Consider the following 15,442-nt stretch of genomic DNA (forward strand, 5'->3'; position numbering starts at 1 on the left):
GTTAAGTCGCCAGACATACAGTTTAGTGTTAATGCCAATCAAAATAAAACTGTATTAATAATTGATAAAAGTAACAAATTTTCATAACGTTGTATGGTTGTTAATTTTATTCACGAACAAAATTATTTTACAGAGATGCATTCACCGGGGCATTTTTAGTAAAGAAAAATTTTTGGCAAAAATGAATTTCGAGTGGAATGAAAATAAAGATCAGATTCTTCGCTACGCTAAAATGTTAGTTAACGAGTACATAGACGATCGCTTAATACGGGCCGGGCTCCATCTTAAACCGAGAAACGAAGCAATCAGTAACTTTCTCCGATCGCAAGCAAGTAATGGCTACAAAAGAGGTAGATTAACAATAGCAGAAAAACTAAAAAATTTAAACGAGAAAAGATTATCGAATCCTAATGGGATGCACATCGATGAATTAATCATGATTGTTTTGTATATTGGTGAGTGTTTGGAAGTAAAGTATCAACACGTATATTCTGATATTTTTCAACACCTGAATATTCGAAAGTTGATAGAAATTGAAATGAAAAAAACATTTAAATGTGTTGCCGAAGAAATTTTTAGTAAAGGCATTACCTGGGCAAAAATAATATCTTTAATAGTTTTTGCCGGCGGCCTAACGGTAGACTGCGTTTTATCTGGCGCTTCCATTTATGTCAGTCGAATTAAAAATTGGTGCGTTGAATTTATCGACACATCACTGAAGGAATGGATAATAAAAAATGGAGGATGGGTAAGTTGGACGTAAGGTTTGGATTGTCATTAAAAACTATTTAAATTTTATGTCATTTTGAGAAAAGCAATTCTGAATATCAAACCATTTTTACCGTCTTTCGGAATAAAATTTTTAGAAATTCGGTTAAATTTTTATAAAGACATGTTTTTCTTTTAGTTCGGTTTATTTGACCAATTTACATCGCAGCACAGGAACCGACATGTAGAAAGGCTATTTAAGAAAGCGTTTATTAGGATGATACCCATAGTCTTGATATGTGCGAGTGCAACTGCTTGCTGGGCGCTGTTTTCATCCTAGAATGGAGAATTATTTTATTTTGTTATGGGTAAATAAGTTTAAAAAAATGCGTGCATTTTTTTACCCCACTTATAAGGATTGTTTTTGGCTTTTAAAGGACAAGGACAAAAAAAAAAGACAAATATTTCGACATAATATTTATTCTTTAAATTACAAGAGATTTTTAGATGTATTTTTTATAAAAAAAATTTTCTTAAATATAAAATTTCGGGAGTCTTTTTTGAGTGAATATAAAGGCAAATCTAGTTAAAGTCCCAGCCATTTTGTATAACAGCATGGGCGTTTATTTTCAAGTTGTCGCTGCAAACTAGTTCATTCTAGGAAAAGAAACTTGCGCATTCGTATCCGTTGCATCTTCAGCTCGCCACAAACTCGTAACTGTTTTCCATTGTGTATAGAATTGCACACCCTGAAAATTCATACAAAAAAAAAATGTTACGGAATCGTTAAACAGGTTGTGTATTTATCGGAAGTTTTACCACAGCATAAAAGTTCTAAACTTTAAATACAACGCTTTAGTCGCGAAAAATGATACATAGAAAATAATCAATAAATTTGATAAATCATTTATATAGTTACAAACACCGATTCAATCCTTCGTTCGTTGATGATTTTATTAACTGATCAGAGATTTCCTTCACATTTCTATTCTATTGTTCATAAAATATATAAGATTTTATTGGAGATATTTCAAAGAACAGCTCCTTTGAAGTTAATTTTCTTTTGAATTCCTTATTAATTTTTTGCAAACTCCTTTGATGTTTCTATCAATATATCGTGACATTAGTTTTTATTAATATTCAAAAATGAAAGGCTTGATCCAAAAGTTTTTAAATTGTTTGCTCGAACAGTTTTATAAATAACATCACACTTAAAAAACTTTCCATAACTAAAAAGATAGATTAGACTATTAACGCGGTTGTAAGCTGAGTATTGTAAATTATACTTACGGCTTTTCCGTAAAAGTTCAAGTCTCCACGGAAAGACCCTCGATTGCCGGTGAACGAAAACATTGGAAGCGGTACGGGTATTGGAACATTGATACCAATCTTAACATAAAATAATAATTCAAAAAACTTAAAAAAGATAAAGCATATCCACAAAACAAACTGTTCTCATACAAAAATGATGCGTTCAAATTCGCAAAACTGAGGGAACACTTTCTAAAGTGAGAAAAAACAAACGGATAGGTATTTGGAAAAAAAAAAATCTTTTTTAATTTCGATTATTTATTACGAAGAACAAAAATGTAAGACCGCAAAACAAGAGGAGCAATAAAGTTTTTATTAAATAAATTTTAAAAAAATTAATAGTTGACAGGAAACTCATGTCTTTAACTACTTTAAGGCAATTGGCATTGATTTGATAAGTTTATTTCTAGCTACTTGCATTCGTTCAGTAGATCTGTACTTCTGAACGTCCTACATAGTCAAAATAAGTCAAACTGTATCGATAGTTTTTTAATTAGATTTAAGTTGCTCGATTGAGTGGGCCACAGCAATAAACTAATTTTTTGGTGAAGAAAGAAAGCTTCAATTGATTGTACGCTTGTTATTATTTAAGGCTGTACGCTTGTTATTATTTAAGTCCTTCTGTAAAAAAAAAACCATTCAAATCCTCCATAAATTTTTGTAAAAATTTATTTTTAAAATGTCTGTACAACGAGAAATTTATTTTTGAAATGCCTTAAACTGGCAATATCATTATCTGTACAAAGAATGTCTTATGCCAAAAGTATTATCAAAACATCCCAAACAATAACTAATAATAATAATAATAATAATAATAATAATAATAATAATAATAATAATAATAATAATAATAATGATAATGATAATAATAATAATAATAATAATAATAATAATAATAATAATAATAATAATAATAATAATAATAATAATAATAATAATAATAACAATAACAATAATAATAATAATAATAATAATAATAATAATGATAATAATAATAATAATAATAATGATAATAATAATAATAATAATAATAATAATTAATAATAATAATAATTAATAATAATAATAAGTTTAAATAAACAGTTTATAGCCTTTTCTTTTCTTTTCAGAGATGAAAAGTTTTTGTAACTTTTCATCTCTGAAAAGAAAAGAAAAGGCTATAAACTGTCTTTACTTTTCTTTTCAAAGATGAAGGAATTTTTTCGCAGCACTAAAAGCACAAAGTCCATCATGGAGATATATTACGTTTTAATTTATCCCATCATGGGACATTATGGGAATATGTTAAGTTTTCTGTGTATAAGAACAACTTCTTATGCACAGACAAAAGGATCATTTTTCACATGATGGTAACCAAACCTTTTACCCCCTGACACCCCTGAAAATAACCAAAAAATTTTCTTTACACGTTTTTTAGGATTTTACATTCTTATCGATGATTTTTTCACAAAATCCATTTCAAAATTTATTTTTGGAATTTTTCTGTAAATTTTCATTTAAAGTACTTGTGACTTTTAGATTTAAATGTAGATGTTTAAAAGGTGTTATGATTTACAAGTAGATGTTTAAGTGTGTTATAATTTTTTACTTAAAAAACTTTTTAGGTGAAAGAAATGACGGAGATTAAAAAGAAAATTATAATTGTTGAATTCAACTTTTTTTTTTTTTTAATTACTTTTCTGTGTTCCCTTATTTTTGCAAGATAGTATACAATTATTATAAATACCTGTCCACAATCAACACGATCTGTAAACCTCCTGGCAGCAGCACCAGAATTAGTGAAAATTGCAGTACCATTCCCATACCGGTTTTTATTGATAATATCAGTGGCCTAAGTTAAAAAAGAATTGCGCTTTAAAAGGAAAGTTTTTCTGACATCTGATTTTTTTTTCTTTTCTTTTTTTTTTTTTCAGAAACAAGATAATTACTTCATCAAGAGAATCAGCATTGAGTATTAGAAGAACAGGCCCAAAAATCTCTTCTTGGTAGCATTCCATACTAGGCTAAAAGAATTTAAACAACAGATTAAGATACAGATACACAAATAAAAAAACATACAGAACAGATAACATGCATTATAAATGTTAGGGCAATCTATACCTCATAGAACAGGTTTGATTTTAACTTATATTTGGTTTTTAAAAAAAAAAAATTTCGAAGCAAATGTAACTTACTGTTACATTTGTTAAAATAGTTGGCCCCACAAAATTTCCATTTTCATATCCAGGTACTTTCACATTCCTACCATCAAGTATACACTTTGCTCCTTGATTGATTCCACTTTGTATCAATCTTTCACATCGTTCCTTTGCAGCTTTGTTGATCAATGGACATATATCTGTTCCTGGTTGATCACCTATAGTGTATATTCAGAGTTAGAAAAGTTTTATTCTTATTGGAGATCCCCTGTGGAATATACCTTTTGGGCTACAAAACTTTCTTAAATCAGTAAATTATCAAAATATCATTTCTACAATCTTTGACTTTCATTTAGTACCTGAATTAACTTTCAACCTCTTGGCACGTTCAACAAGTTCAGGTATCCATTTTTGAGCTTCCCCAACAAATACTGCAGTGGAAAGTGCCATGCAACGCTGGCCAGCTGCACCAAATGCTGCTCCAACCAATTGATTTAAAGTCATTTCCTTATTTGCATCAGAAAGTACAACTCCATGATTTTTTGCACCCTAAATTTTATTTTTAGAAAATGATTTAAAAAGCAGAGAACAAAAAAAAAAAAAAAAAAAAAAAAAACATCAGAAATTATTTAAACACATGATTTTTTTTTAGACAAACTATTTTACTTGCCATGTTTGATTGAACTCTTTTGCCATTTGCACAACCTAAGTCATAAATGTGCTGACCCTATACAGATAATGAAAAATTATAGATTACATAAATAAACTGTTTTAAATGAATTTATGCAAACCAAAAATTTGCTGTTATTTATTTCCAGTAAACTTATTTCAAAGAAAAAGGGTCTGAATTTCATTTTCATAAAAAATGGGCTTTTTAACCCATTAAGGAACACTGTCGCCATATGATTGACAAAATTCAAGACAACTTTTATGTAATTTATTACTTCTAAGTTTGTTTTTTTTTGTATAAAATCCATCTCTGATATTAAGCCTTCAAGAACTTTGATGTTTTGTAATTTTTGATAACATTTTCTGAAATATTTTTGTCAATTGTTGTTACTAAAAACCTTTACTTGAGATATATTTATGTTTGTATTTCCTATAATACCAACACTAGTTTATCAAAAAAATATTTGAAGAATCTGCTAAGTATAAAGAATAATATTTAGTATTAGTTTATAAATTTGATTGATTTTTTTTTTTTTTTTGGTAATCTTGAAACATGTAAATTAACTGTAGTCTTAGGACCACAATGGGACATATAGTTATCATAATGCATATTCAGTATTACAATTTCTACTGTTGGTTGTGCATCCAAATTATTCTATTAACACCAAAACAATTAAAAGATATTAACTATGTACAGAGTAACCTACATGGAGTTGCTAACAACCTCACACCAAATTACCTTATTTTGAAACAACTTATGAGGAAGTACTTTCAAATTATAAAGAATAATTATAATTTGAAAGTACTTCCTCATAAGTAGTTTTAAAATTAGGTATATAATAATAATTATGACTAATTATGAATAATTATGAATAATTATGGGCACTCATCTCCAACCCAATTATTTAAAAACATTTGGACTGATGAAATAAGTTTATGTTGTAAAAGAATCGGTTACTCTGCAGCTAAAAATCAACAACTTATGTTTAGCACAGAAGAATTGAAGGTTTTTATGGGTATTCTCCTTTTATCTGGCTCTCATAAGCATTAGAAAAAATGTATTGGTCCTATGATTCTGACTTAGGAGCCATAGGAACTATACAAGGGTATCATTTGTGTGATTTCCCAATTAAAAATAATCAAATCATGAAGAAGCAGAGACAAGGTACATAAGACCATGGATTTGATGAAAATGGCAAAATTTTAATTGTAAAATGGCATGACAAAACTTGTGTAATTGTTGCAACCAATCATGATTCTAATAAAAAATTGCAATATTTCCATGGGTGGAGCAGACCATCATGATTGGTTGGTAAGAAAATATGAGATAAACATAGGAGGAAAAAAAAAGGTATTTTTGGTTATTTTCCAGGTTGTTGGATATGTCCATCATGAATGCATGGATACTGTATAGACAAATTCATGGGAAAGAAGCATTATCAGTATTAGAATTTCGGAGAAATATCTGTGTCATATTTAAAGACTTATACAAAAATCTCAAGAGCAAAGGCTTCTGATTTGGTACCAGTTACAGGCGATATAAGATATGATCAAATTGGACACATGATAACTAAGAGGGAAAAACACTGCAGATACCAACAGAAGAAATTGTAAAAGCACAGCTAGAGTTGCGTAAAAATTGTAAAACTAGAATTGCGCAAAATGTGATGTGACTCTATGTATTGAATATTTTATTCCCTAATAAGTAAGAATTTTGTAACAATAATTTTACTATAAATAAAATAAAATTTCCTATTACTGATTAATAGAATAAATTGAGCACAACTGTCGTCATATAATGACAGTACCCCCTGACACCCCTGATTGTACAAAAATCATAATTTGACAAAAAAAGATTAACAAATTTTTTTTTTTTTTTAAATAAAGTAAACACATAAAAAATGAAAATTGAAAAAAAAATTTGCATTTGGGACTCAATGGGTTAATTTAATGAAATTAATAAAAAAACTTTCTTAAAAAACTTTACAAATTTGTAAAACAGAGAATGCTTACTGAAGATATTCTGGCCAAGAATCCCAAAATTTTTTGGAATTACAGATACTTAAATTTTGAAGCTAAATAAGATTCTGCTAATAAACATGTAGGTGTAAACTTTTTTTTTTATGAAAATTATAAGAAAATTAAATCAAATCAAACTAATTAAACTTTCTACATACCACATGATCTGATCCGACAAATGAAATTGCTTTAATTGATGGGTTTGTACAAATGAAATCAACAGCTGAAATATGAAAATAAAATTTAATGAAAGAATTTCTTCAAAGAATTTGCTCACTGCCAATCATATCACATATTTTATCCATTTGCATTTGATTTTCCCATTCCGTAATAAATTCTTTTGACAGGATAACTACTCTGTGAATAGCAGTAAAGGAAATAACCTAAAATATTTACAAACTTAATGAAAAATTATTTTTTATAACTTGTTAATCTATTGATAATTACAATAAATATTTGTGAAACATTTCTTTGCTTGCCACAGTTTACACTTATATCAGATAGATGTTTGGTTTTTAAAAAAATTTTTCCTTTGAAAAAAGAAAATCCACTATCTACTTTTCGAATTTGTTAAAATGCTTTGAGTTCTGAATGTGGAATCTTAAAAAAAATATTGACCACTTGCAAAAAATATTGCAACAAATGTTCCTCAAAAAAAAAACAGGAACACCAGCTAATTAATAGGTAATTAAACCAGGTAATTAAACCTTGGTTTTATTCTGCTTTCATTTATAGCTATTACGTAGTAGTTATTCTATTACATTTAAGGGATTAATTATTGTGTCACTTATTCAAGGGGTCTAAATACCAGAGAATAGCTTAAACTATAAGCCTACAAGCTAGTTATATTTTAGATTTATAATTCTAATAGTTGATAAAATTCCATTATCTACTCAACAAACTATTATGCTTAAACTTTGAACATAGCAAGCTACAAAAACCTGATTCAAGAGAGTGTTTCAAACTTTCCTGCAAGATTTTTATTTCAATAGTTTAACACACTTTTTTTGTTAATTAGGCAATTAGTGATGTGGCAACAATCTTAATATAGCAACTGTTTCTTGATGTGGCAATATTTTCTTAATGCTGTGTCAGTTTCTTGATGTAGCTACAGTTGCTAAATTTACAGCAGTTGGGTTCCAGTTTTATGAGTTGTTTTATATGTACTTTTAAATGTAATTATGTAAACAAATTTAACTACTTAATTAAAAGTATAAAGTAACTTATAGTTTTTAAATTTGTTTTCCTATTACCAGGTTTTGTTCCATGAATAACATTAAGTACACCATCAGGAACACCACAATCTACAGCCATCTGAGCAAGCAGCATACAAGCACCTGGATCTTGCTCTGAAGGCTTCATAATGAATGTGTTGCCTGTAGTTAATGCAATTGGAAACATCTGAAAAAAATAGTAAACACTAAAACAATTTGCATTATCAGAAAACATAAATCTACAAAAAATTTAAATTAATCCATAAAAAAATTTTTCACAAACAAAAATATTTAAACAAAGTAAGTAGACACACCCATAAAGGTATCATGGCTGGAAAATTAAACCTAAAGAAAAAAAATTCACAATAAAAATTTAAAACTTTCACAAAATTGAATCAGAAAAAAATTAATAAAAGTTGTTTGATAGCTGTTCAAGATAATTATTTAATGTGGTGGACTGGTCAGAAGTGACAGCCTCAAGATGCCTTGTAAACATGAAAGAAGGCAACAACATCTGGCTTACCTCTTTCTTGATAGCTGTTGTCAAGCAACAGTTTATTATTAACAACTATTATCTCCTAATAATTGCAGAGGCTCAGTTTAAAACTTAGTTACTTCATTGTACTTATGCATTTGCTGCTTACAATCTTTAAGAATTTGCAGCACATCCTGATGATGTTTTTCAACTTCGTTGCTTTTAGTACAACATCAACATGGTGTCTTAATTGAGCTTAACCCTTCTTTCTGTACCATCATTAAAAACATTTAGTGCACACAAATTCTGCAGTGATGATTAATATGAAGCACAATTTTACCATTCACCAGTTTCAGCCCAAAATGTTGGGCCCAATAATGTAAACTATGAGCCTATTGCTGAAAGCTTGAAGTAATTTAGGCTGTTGTTCTTGAGCAATTTTCTAATGCCCTGACACTTTTTGAAGCATAACTAACATTTATGGACAAAAAATCAATACATGATTAAGCATGGCATTAGTAGCTATTCACACAATCTTGTTCCACAGATACAATCCTCCAGAAAGTGATTGTAGTTCTGGTGTTAAAAAAACATGGTTGTTAGTTGAAATAAAATTCCCTTGATCAAGTTTTAAATTTTACAAAAAGATGAAATTGTTAGAAATTGCTTTATTGCAAAACTGATTATTTAACTTTGCCATCTAATTTTGTCTGTCTAAATTTGAAATGTTTGTCAAATTGATATAAAATTATTGAAAACAAAGGAAATCAAGTTTTAATGATTGTTTGAAACATTTTGCACGTAAAACAATTTTGCGTCAAGGTATAGAACGTAGAAGAAACAAAACTCTAAAATAATTAGAAGTTGAACATGTAAATAAAAACATGTAAATAAAGAGCACAAAAAATTGTTGAGGAAAAAAAAAAAAGATTAGTTCTTACGGTGCAATTCCAGCACAAACTCCCAGAGGAATTCTGTATGAGTAAGTATCCATATCCTTAGCTATATTGGCAGTTGTTTCACCTTGCATGAGTGAAGCAATGGAGCATGCATGCTCAACAACCTCTAAGGGACAATAGTAATTATCAAGAGTCGAGAGAGAAAAATAGGTCGAAATAAAAAAATTCTAAAGTTTAGACATCAGAGACTCAGGAGAATAAATAATGCAACACAGGTTTTTTGAAATTTTGATATTGAAAGAAATTTTGAACAGTTAACAGGTTTAATAAGTTTCTAAATACAAACTGACAATTTATTAATGATTTGATGTAAAACTTAAGCATGTTAAAAACTTAGTAAAGATTGCAACTTACGAAGACCACGAAGCACACTCCCTTCTGCATCTGATAATGTTTTACCATTTTCTAGAGTTACAGATTTAGCCAGTTCTTTCTAAGATAGAATAAAAAAACAAACACTATGACAAAAGAGATGCGAGTTAACTATTTTTAGCTGAAATAGATTAAGAAAAATGCCTAACTTTTTTTATGACTTGAAAAGTATGCACAACCTCTTTTTAAGATATCAAACTTATTTAAAGATTTACCATGTTATCTTTAATCTTTTGCTGAAGTCTAAACATAACCTGTTGTCGGGAAAGTACAGAGGTCTTTTCCCAAGTTTTAAATGCCTCTGCTGCAGCAGCAACAGCAGCTAGTCGTTCTTCTGCTGTAGTTTCTGGGCATTGACTAATTACTTCATTTGTAGCCTGTAAAAAAACACTAATAACTCAAAGTAAAAAAAAAATATCTAAATTATGGAACTCTAGAAGATTTGATTATTAATAATAATAATAATAATAATAATAATAATAATAATAATAATAATAATAATAATAATAATAATAATAATAATAATAATAATAATAATAATAATAATAATAATAATAATAATATTAATAATAATGATAATAATAATAACAATAATAAAAATAATAAAAATAATAATAATAATAATAATAATAATAACAATAATAATAATAATAATAATAATAATAATAATAATAATAATAATAATAATAATAATAATAATAATAATAATAATAATAATAATAATAATAATAATAATAATAATAATAATAATAATAATAATAATAATAATAATAATAATAGTAAGATTTAGTAGATTGTAAATTAGTTTGATAAGTTGTAAAACAAAAATTTTCCTTCTGAAAAGTAATAAATTTGGTATTTATCATTTTTCAATTAATACAAATATATTAGGTATTTTTCAATTAAGTCTTTTTTAACCTTTTCTTGTTAAAAACACAACATACTGGATTTGTAATAGGTATCCAAGTATCAGTGTTGCTGTCAATAAACTTTCCATTTATCAAAAGCTTCGTACGTGGCTAAAAATACAAAAATACCATACCATTATTATTATTAGATTTCATATTAAAACTTTTTAATTTTAGGGATAAACTTTCAAAGGAACATTTAAAAATTTAATGTATTACAACAAAATCTCAAAGTTACACAGCTCTATCTTTTTTTGTGTGCGTAAAAAGCAGAAATAGTTATATTTCACCAACACACACATACCACATCACTTGAGAATGTTCTCTTTAGAATGTTTGGAACCTAAAAATATTTAATAAGTATTACATATGAAATCTAAGGTTTTACCTCTGTTAACCAGAGCTTTCTCTTTGTTACAATCTCGTCAGCTTTATATTTCTTTTCTTTTAAAAACTCCATATTTAATATACAACATTAGGGTGTTGACTTTTAACAGTTTTACAAAATTTTTTAAACTCTGAAGCTATTCACCATTTTGTTGATACTATTTGATTACATTATTGGATGAGTATTTATGTAGATTGATTAAATATATTGATCATTTGATTTAATATGCATAATAGGTCACCTATAAACAGTTTTTTTTATTATGTCTGCATCAAAGTGAAGCTTAATTGAAATTACATTCTATAAATGCCAAAAACTAACTTGAAATTACATTCTGTAAATGACAAAAAAAATAACTGATTAATTATACACTACAAGCCATCCATCCTGATATAGAAAAAAAAAAAAAAGAGCCATTAAAGAACTTCAGTTCTAAAATTATCAACAGTCTTATAATCAAGCAAATGTTTTTTTTTAGATGTTGGATTGCAAAGCACATCTTAATTTTTTTCTGGAAATTGAATTTCCTAAGATTGCAAAGATTCAAGAGCAATCTGCACATTTTTAAGCTATTTTCTTCCCAGCTAATCTAGTAAAAAACTAAAAGTAGTTTGTGATTTTATGTTAGTTGGCGCAAATTATGAATAGGGAAATATTTTTAATTATTGTAGTGGTCAAGTGTTTCTGCAATATTACTGGAAATAGTTTTTTTTCTCTCTAACTTTCTAATTTTTCTGATAAGTAAACCAATTTTTTTCTATTTTTATTTAAGCTTTTACTTCAATGATTTAATTTTAGTAACAAAATTTGATAAACAGTAACAATATTTGATAAACATAAAAAAGTTTTTATGTTTTATTTATATTTGATAAAGACTATTTGTTTTTTTTGTTTGTTTGTTGTTGTTTTTTTTTAATTTGAGAAGATCTGAAAGTGATTATACATAAATATGGGTTGAGAAGCACATTTGCCCACTATTTGCCCAATAGCCCACTTAGTGAAAGTGGGATATTACTTATAAGAGTGTGAAACCAGAGGGGAAATGTAATTCCATCAGTTTTTATTTAGTAGGGTCTGATATGACAATTATCTTATGCCTTGGGTTACCAAAAGATAGCTGTAATTACATTTCCAGGATTTAGCAACAAAATTGAAGATCCTAATTTTAGATAGACTCTTACATGATGAATGCTTAAGAATTTAAAATTTACTCTTTTTAGAAACCAGTTTGATGCAATAACAATATTTAATGTTATTCCTCAGACACATCAAACATAACAGAAAACATTAGTAGAAGACATTATTCTACATCCGACCTTTTTAACAAAAGCCTCTTGTAAAAGTTACAATTGATTCCGAAATGTGTTTTTGTATATATCGTATATAGTTGTTGGTCATTTGAACATAGAGTTTTCTTAAAAACAACCACACTTACAAATCTATTGCAGATAATTCGACTTGAAGAGACTTGAACCATTTCAGGAAATATAGAAAATTGCTTAAATTAAAGATACAAGGTTTCCACTTAGATCATACTTTCCCAAAGAAAAGGAACTTAAAACTGTTAAAGATCATGTAAATGCAGGCGCAATGCGCTTGCGCATTGTTGTCGTTTATGTTATAAGGGTTAATGAAGAAAAAAAACCTTCTATGAGTATATGAAGGGTAAAAAAAGGGTGTAGTCTTTCTTCTATTAATTTTGTTACTGCATTTTTCTGTGTTAATACTTTCTGCAGTATTTCTGCACATATCAAAGACGTGTATTACGCGCGCATACGCGTCTCAGTGTCATTTATATGTACAAATAATGATTTAAATAAAAACTTTGGATTCCTCGATTCCAAATATCATATAATACTACGTATTAAATATGTCACGTATTTTTTAAATAAATTTGACATGTATCTAAGGCGCGTACTACACGCGTATGCTTGCTGGAGTCTTTAACGCGCACAAAGATTAATTTAAACAAAAAAATTTGGGTTCCTCACAATAAAACGCGCACATATACTGATTAAAATAAAAAAGTTGGATTAAAATACCGTCTTATTATTACTATTCCAAATTAAACAAAAACCAAACTACCGTCTTGGGTTACTATTCTATGACCAAAACAAAAAAAAAAAGAAAAAGCTGTTAGAGGAGAAAAAAACTTCCCCCTCCCTCCCCGTTTTCCCCGAATAGAGTCTTGGGATTCAGTAAAAGTTAACACCTTGTCATATTATGATTAAGCTGGAGGTGGAGTTGAAGCAGATACTTCTGTTAAAACTACACCCTCAGGATAACATTTCTGTCTTTCATTCATAATTTCTGTTGAAGTAATGGATAAATATCTGTATTCTGTATTATGGATGAGTTTCTGATAACTTGATACTGTTCATCAGAAAGATCTCACTGAATTTAAATCTCAAGGCATCTTCAGTCTTCATTTTCATTGGAAAAGTAACCTCCATGCTTTTAACTTTGTCAAGATTTGTAGCATTTTTCATTACAAAAGCAAATTGGTTTTTTATAGGATCTCCAGAGGCTTTTCTCATTGAAACTAATATTAATGCTTCAGCAGAATGTTCAGCCAACTTCGTAGCCTTAAACAAGATAATATTTAATATTTAAGTGAGTACACTACTTTTTGAATTGATTTGAGTTCAATTGATTTATTACTACTTTAGATCTTTTGCTTTTCTCACTTAGATCTTCACAGTCCTTGTTTTTTTATCCTAGACCAGCAGCAACGTCTTTTCTATTAACTGTTTTTTCTTTATCCAACCAGGTTTGCTCATGTTTTAAAACTTTTGAAAAATTTCTTGAATGTTTCAGCAATTTAGATTCTAATTTACAATTAAATATTGAGTTTTTTTTGAGATTTCTTATTTCAGCTTCATCAATACATCCATGGTCTAGACCCCCAATCTACGAAACTCAAGTAGTAGAACCTCAAGTAAATTAATTCCTAACTCTTGAATGATAGGAACTAAATGTATTTTCATGATGAATGTAAACAATGAACTATTATTTGTTACTTTGTATGAAAGTTTTTTTTTGAACGTTTAATTTAGGCAGTAAGCAGTCAAGTCATGTAACTTTTGGTTTTTGAGGTTTGAAACTTAGCATGGTTTGTTTGAACATGAGCTTTTGAATGTTGGCTTTTGAGTAATGACAAATTTTGCTTATGTGGTGTGAAAATTGTGTGAAAAATAATTAATATGAAATTTTACATTATAATATACATACAAAAGGTGGAATATTGATTATACATATAAAATATATAAAAAGTTGTATATCAATCGGGGCAAGTTCGGGCAACTGATTTTTTTTTCTGCTTTCATATACACCTATCAATGGGAAAATGTTAAAACAAACATGGAATATTATAGAATCTCTTGGTTTTTCAACCAAACTCATAATTGAACAAATTAAAAAAATCAGTCAAAAATGTTGTTTTTAGTTACCAAATATCTCAAACATATTCAAATTAAATTTTGAATTGTTTTCACCCGTCTCAACCTTAAAAGAGTGACATAAAAGTGAACATTTTGTGCGCGAGTTTCGCAATAAAAATATTGAGTAAAATGTCTTAGGAAAAGGTGCAAAAATTGGTGAATATTTTAAAATTAACCAAAAAGCAATTAATTCTAGTTTTTTGGTGGCATTAATTACATTACAATATGTAAGTTCCAAACATTTGTTTGTTTTTTTTTTGAGATTTTTTGCCAGTTTTATTGGATTTTAACTCACTGTGCGTCTGTTAAATAACTTGCTGCTAACTTTAAAAAAATCAGATGTCTTTGAATTGAGTTTAGTGTTGTTAATGACATACACAGATATGCACCCCAAAAAGTACGAGAAAGTAAAGCTCTGATATTTTCCAATTGACTTAATTAAGAAGATTCATTTTTTGAAACTAAATCAATAAATAAAAAATTGTTCCTGGTTTGCACATTTTTGCATTAGTTTTAATAAACTGCTTTATTGTGTCTAGTTAACTGGTTTTTCCTAATATCATGAAGTACCAGTAAACTCACGTCACCCTAAACACTGCATTAATTTTTTCTGATTTAAAATAAAGTTGCTAAATAAATTCCGAAAATATGAGTTTCAATATTCACCAAAAACAACTTTTTTAATTTAAAATTTTTAAATTTAAATTTTTAGCTAAAAATACGCCTACCGTAGCTTTATGACAACGTGGATATAAAAAATACGCCTACCGTAGCTTTATGACAACGTGGATATAAAAAATACGCCTACCGTAGCTTTATGACAACGTAGATATAAAAAATA

At 28.0% G+C, this 15,442-nt stretch overlaps 2 protein-coding genes across 2 annotated transcripts; one reads left to right on the forward strand and one right to left on the reverse strand.

The window, feature by feature from the left end:
- The first annotated feature begins 35 nt into the window (after window positions 1-35).
- On the forward strand, window positions 36-1,183 carry LOC145185238 (bcl-2-related ovarian killer protein homolog B-like). Its single transcript, XM_080061087.2, has 2 exons — window positions 36-748; window positions 908-1,183. Exons 1-2 carry the CDS (start codon window positions 182-184, stop codon window positions 1,046-1,048), a joined length of 708 nt encoding a protein of 235 aa, XP_079917213.2. The 5' UTR covers window positions 36-181; the 3' UTR covers window positions 1,049-1,183.
- LOC145186100 (putative methylmalonate-semialdehyde/malonate-semialdehyde dehydrogenase [acylating], mitochondrial) lies at window positions 1,173-12,910 on the reverse strand. The gene is made up of 16 exons (XM_090098005.1): window positions 12,597-12,910; window positions 11,078-11,116; window positions 10,810-10,884; window positions 10,081-10,242; window positions 9,848-9,926; window positions 9,476-9,599; window positions 8,374-8,404; window positions 8,099-8,246; window positions 7,004-7,068; window positions 4,828-4,884; window positions 4,517-4,706; window positions 4,194-4,375; window positions 3,948-4,022; window positions 3,746-3,850; window positions 1,999-2,097; window positions 1,173-1,457 (listed from the first exon to the last, which is right to left on the reverse strand). The coding sequence occupies exons 1-16, from the start codon at window positions 12,636-12,638 to the stop codon at window positions 1,356-1,358; spliced, it is 1,575 nt and encodes a 524-aa protein (XP_089954131.1). The 5' UTR covers window positions 12,639-12,910; the 3' UTR covers window positions 1,173-1,355.
- Window positions 12,911-15,442: the final 2,532 nt, after the last annotated feature.

Source organism: Hydra viridissima, unplaced genomic scaffold (genome assembly GCF_058129835.1).
Source record: "Hydra viridissima isolate aposymbiotic clone 2 unplaced genomic scaffold, HvirCarnegie_v1 scaffold_9, whole genome shotgun sequence".
NCBI classification, from domain to species: Eukaryota; Metazoa; Cnidaria; class Hydrozoa; order Anthoathecata; family Hydridae; genus Hydra; species Hydra viridissima.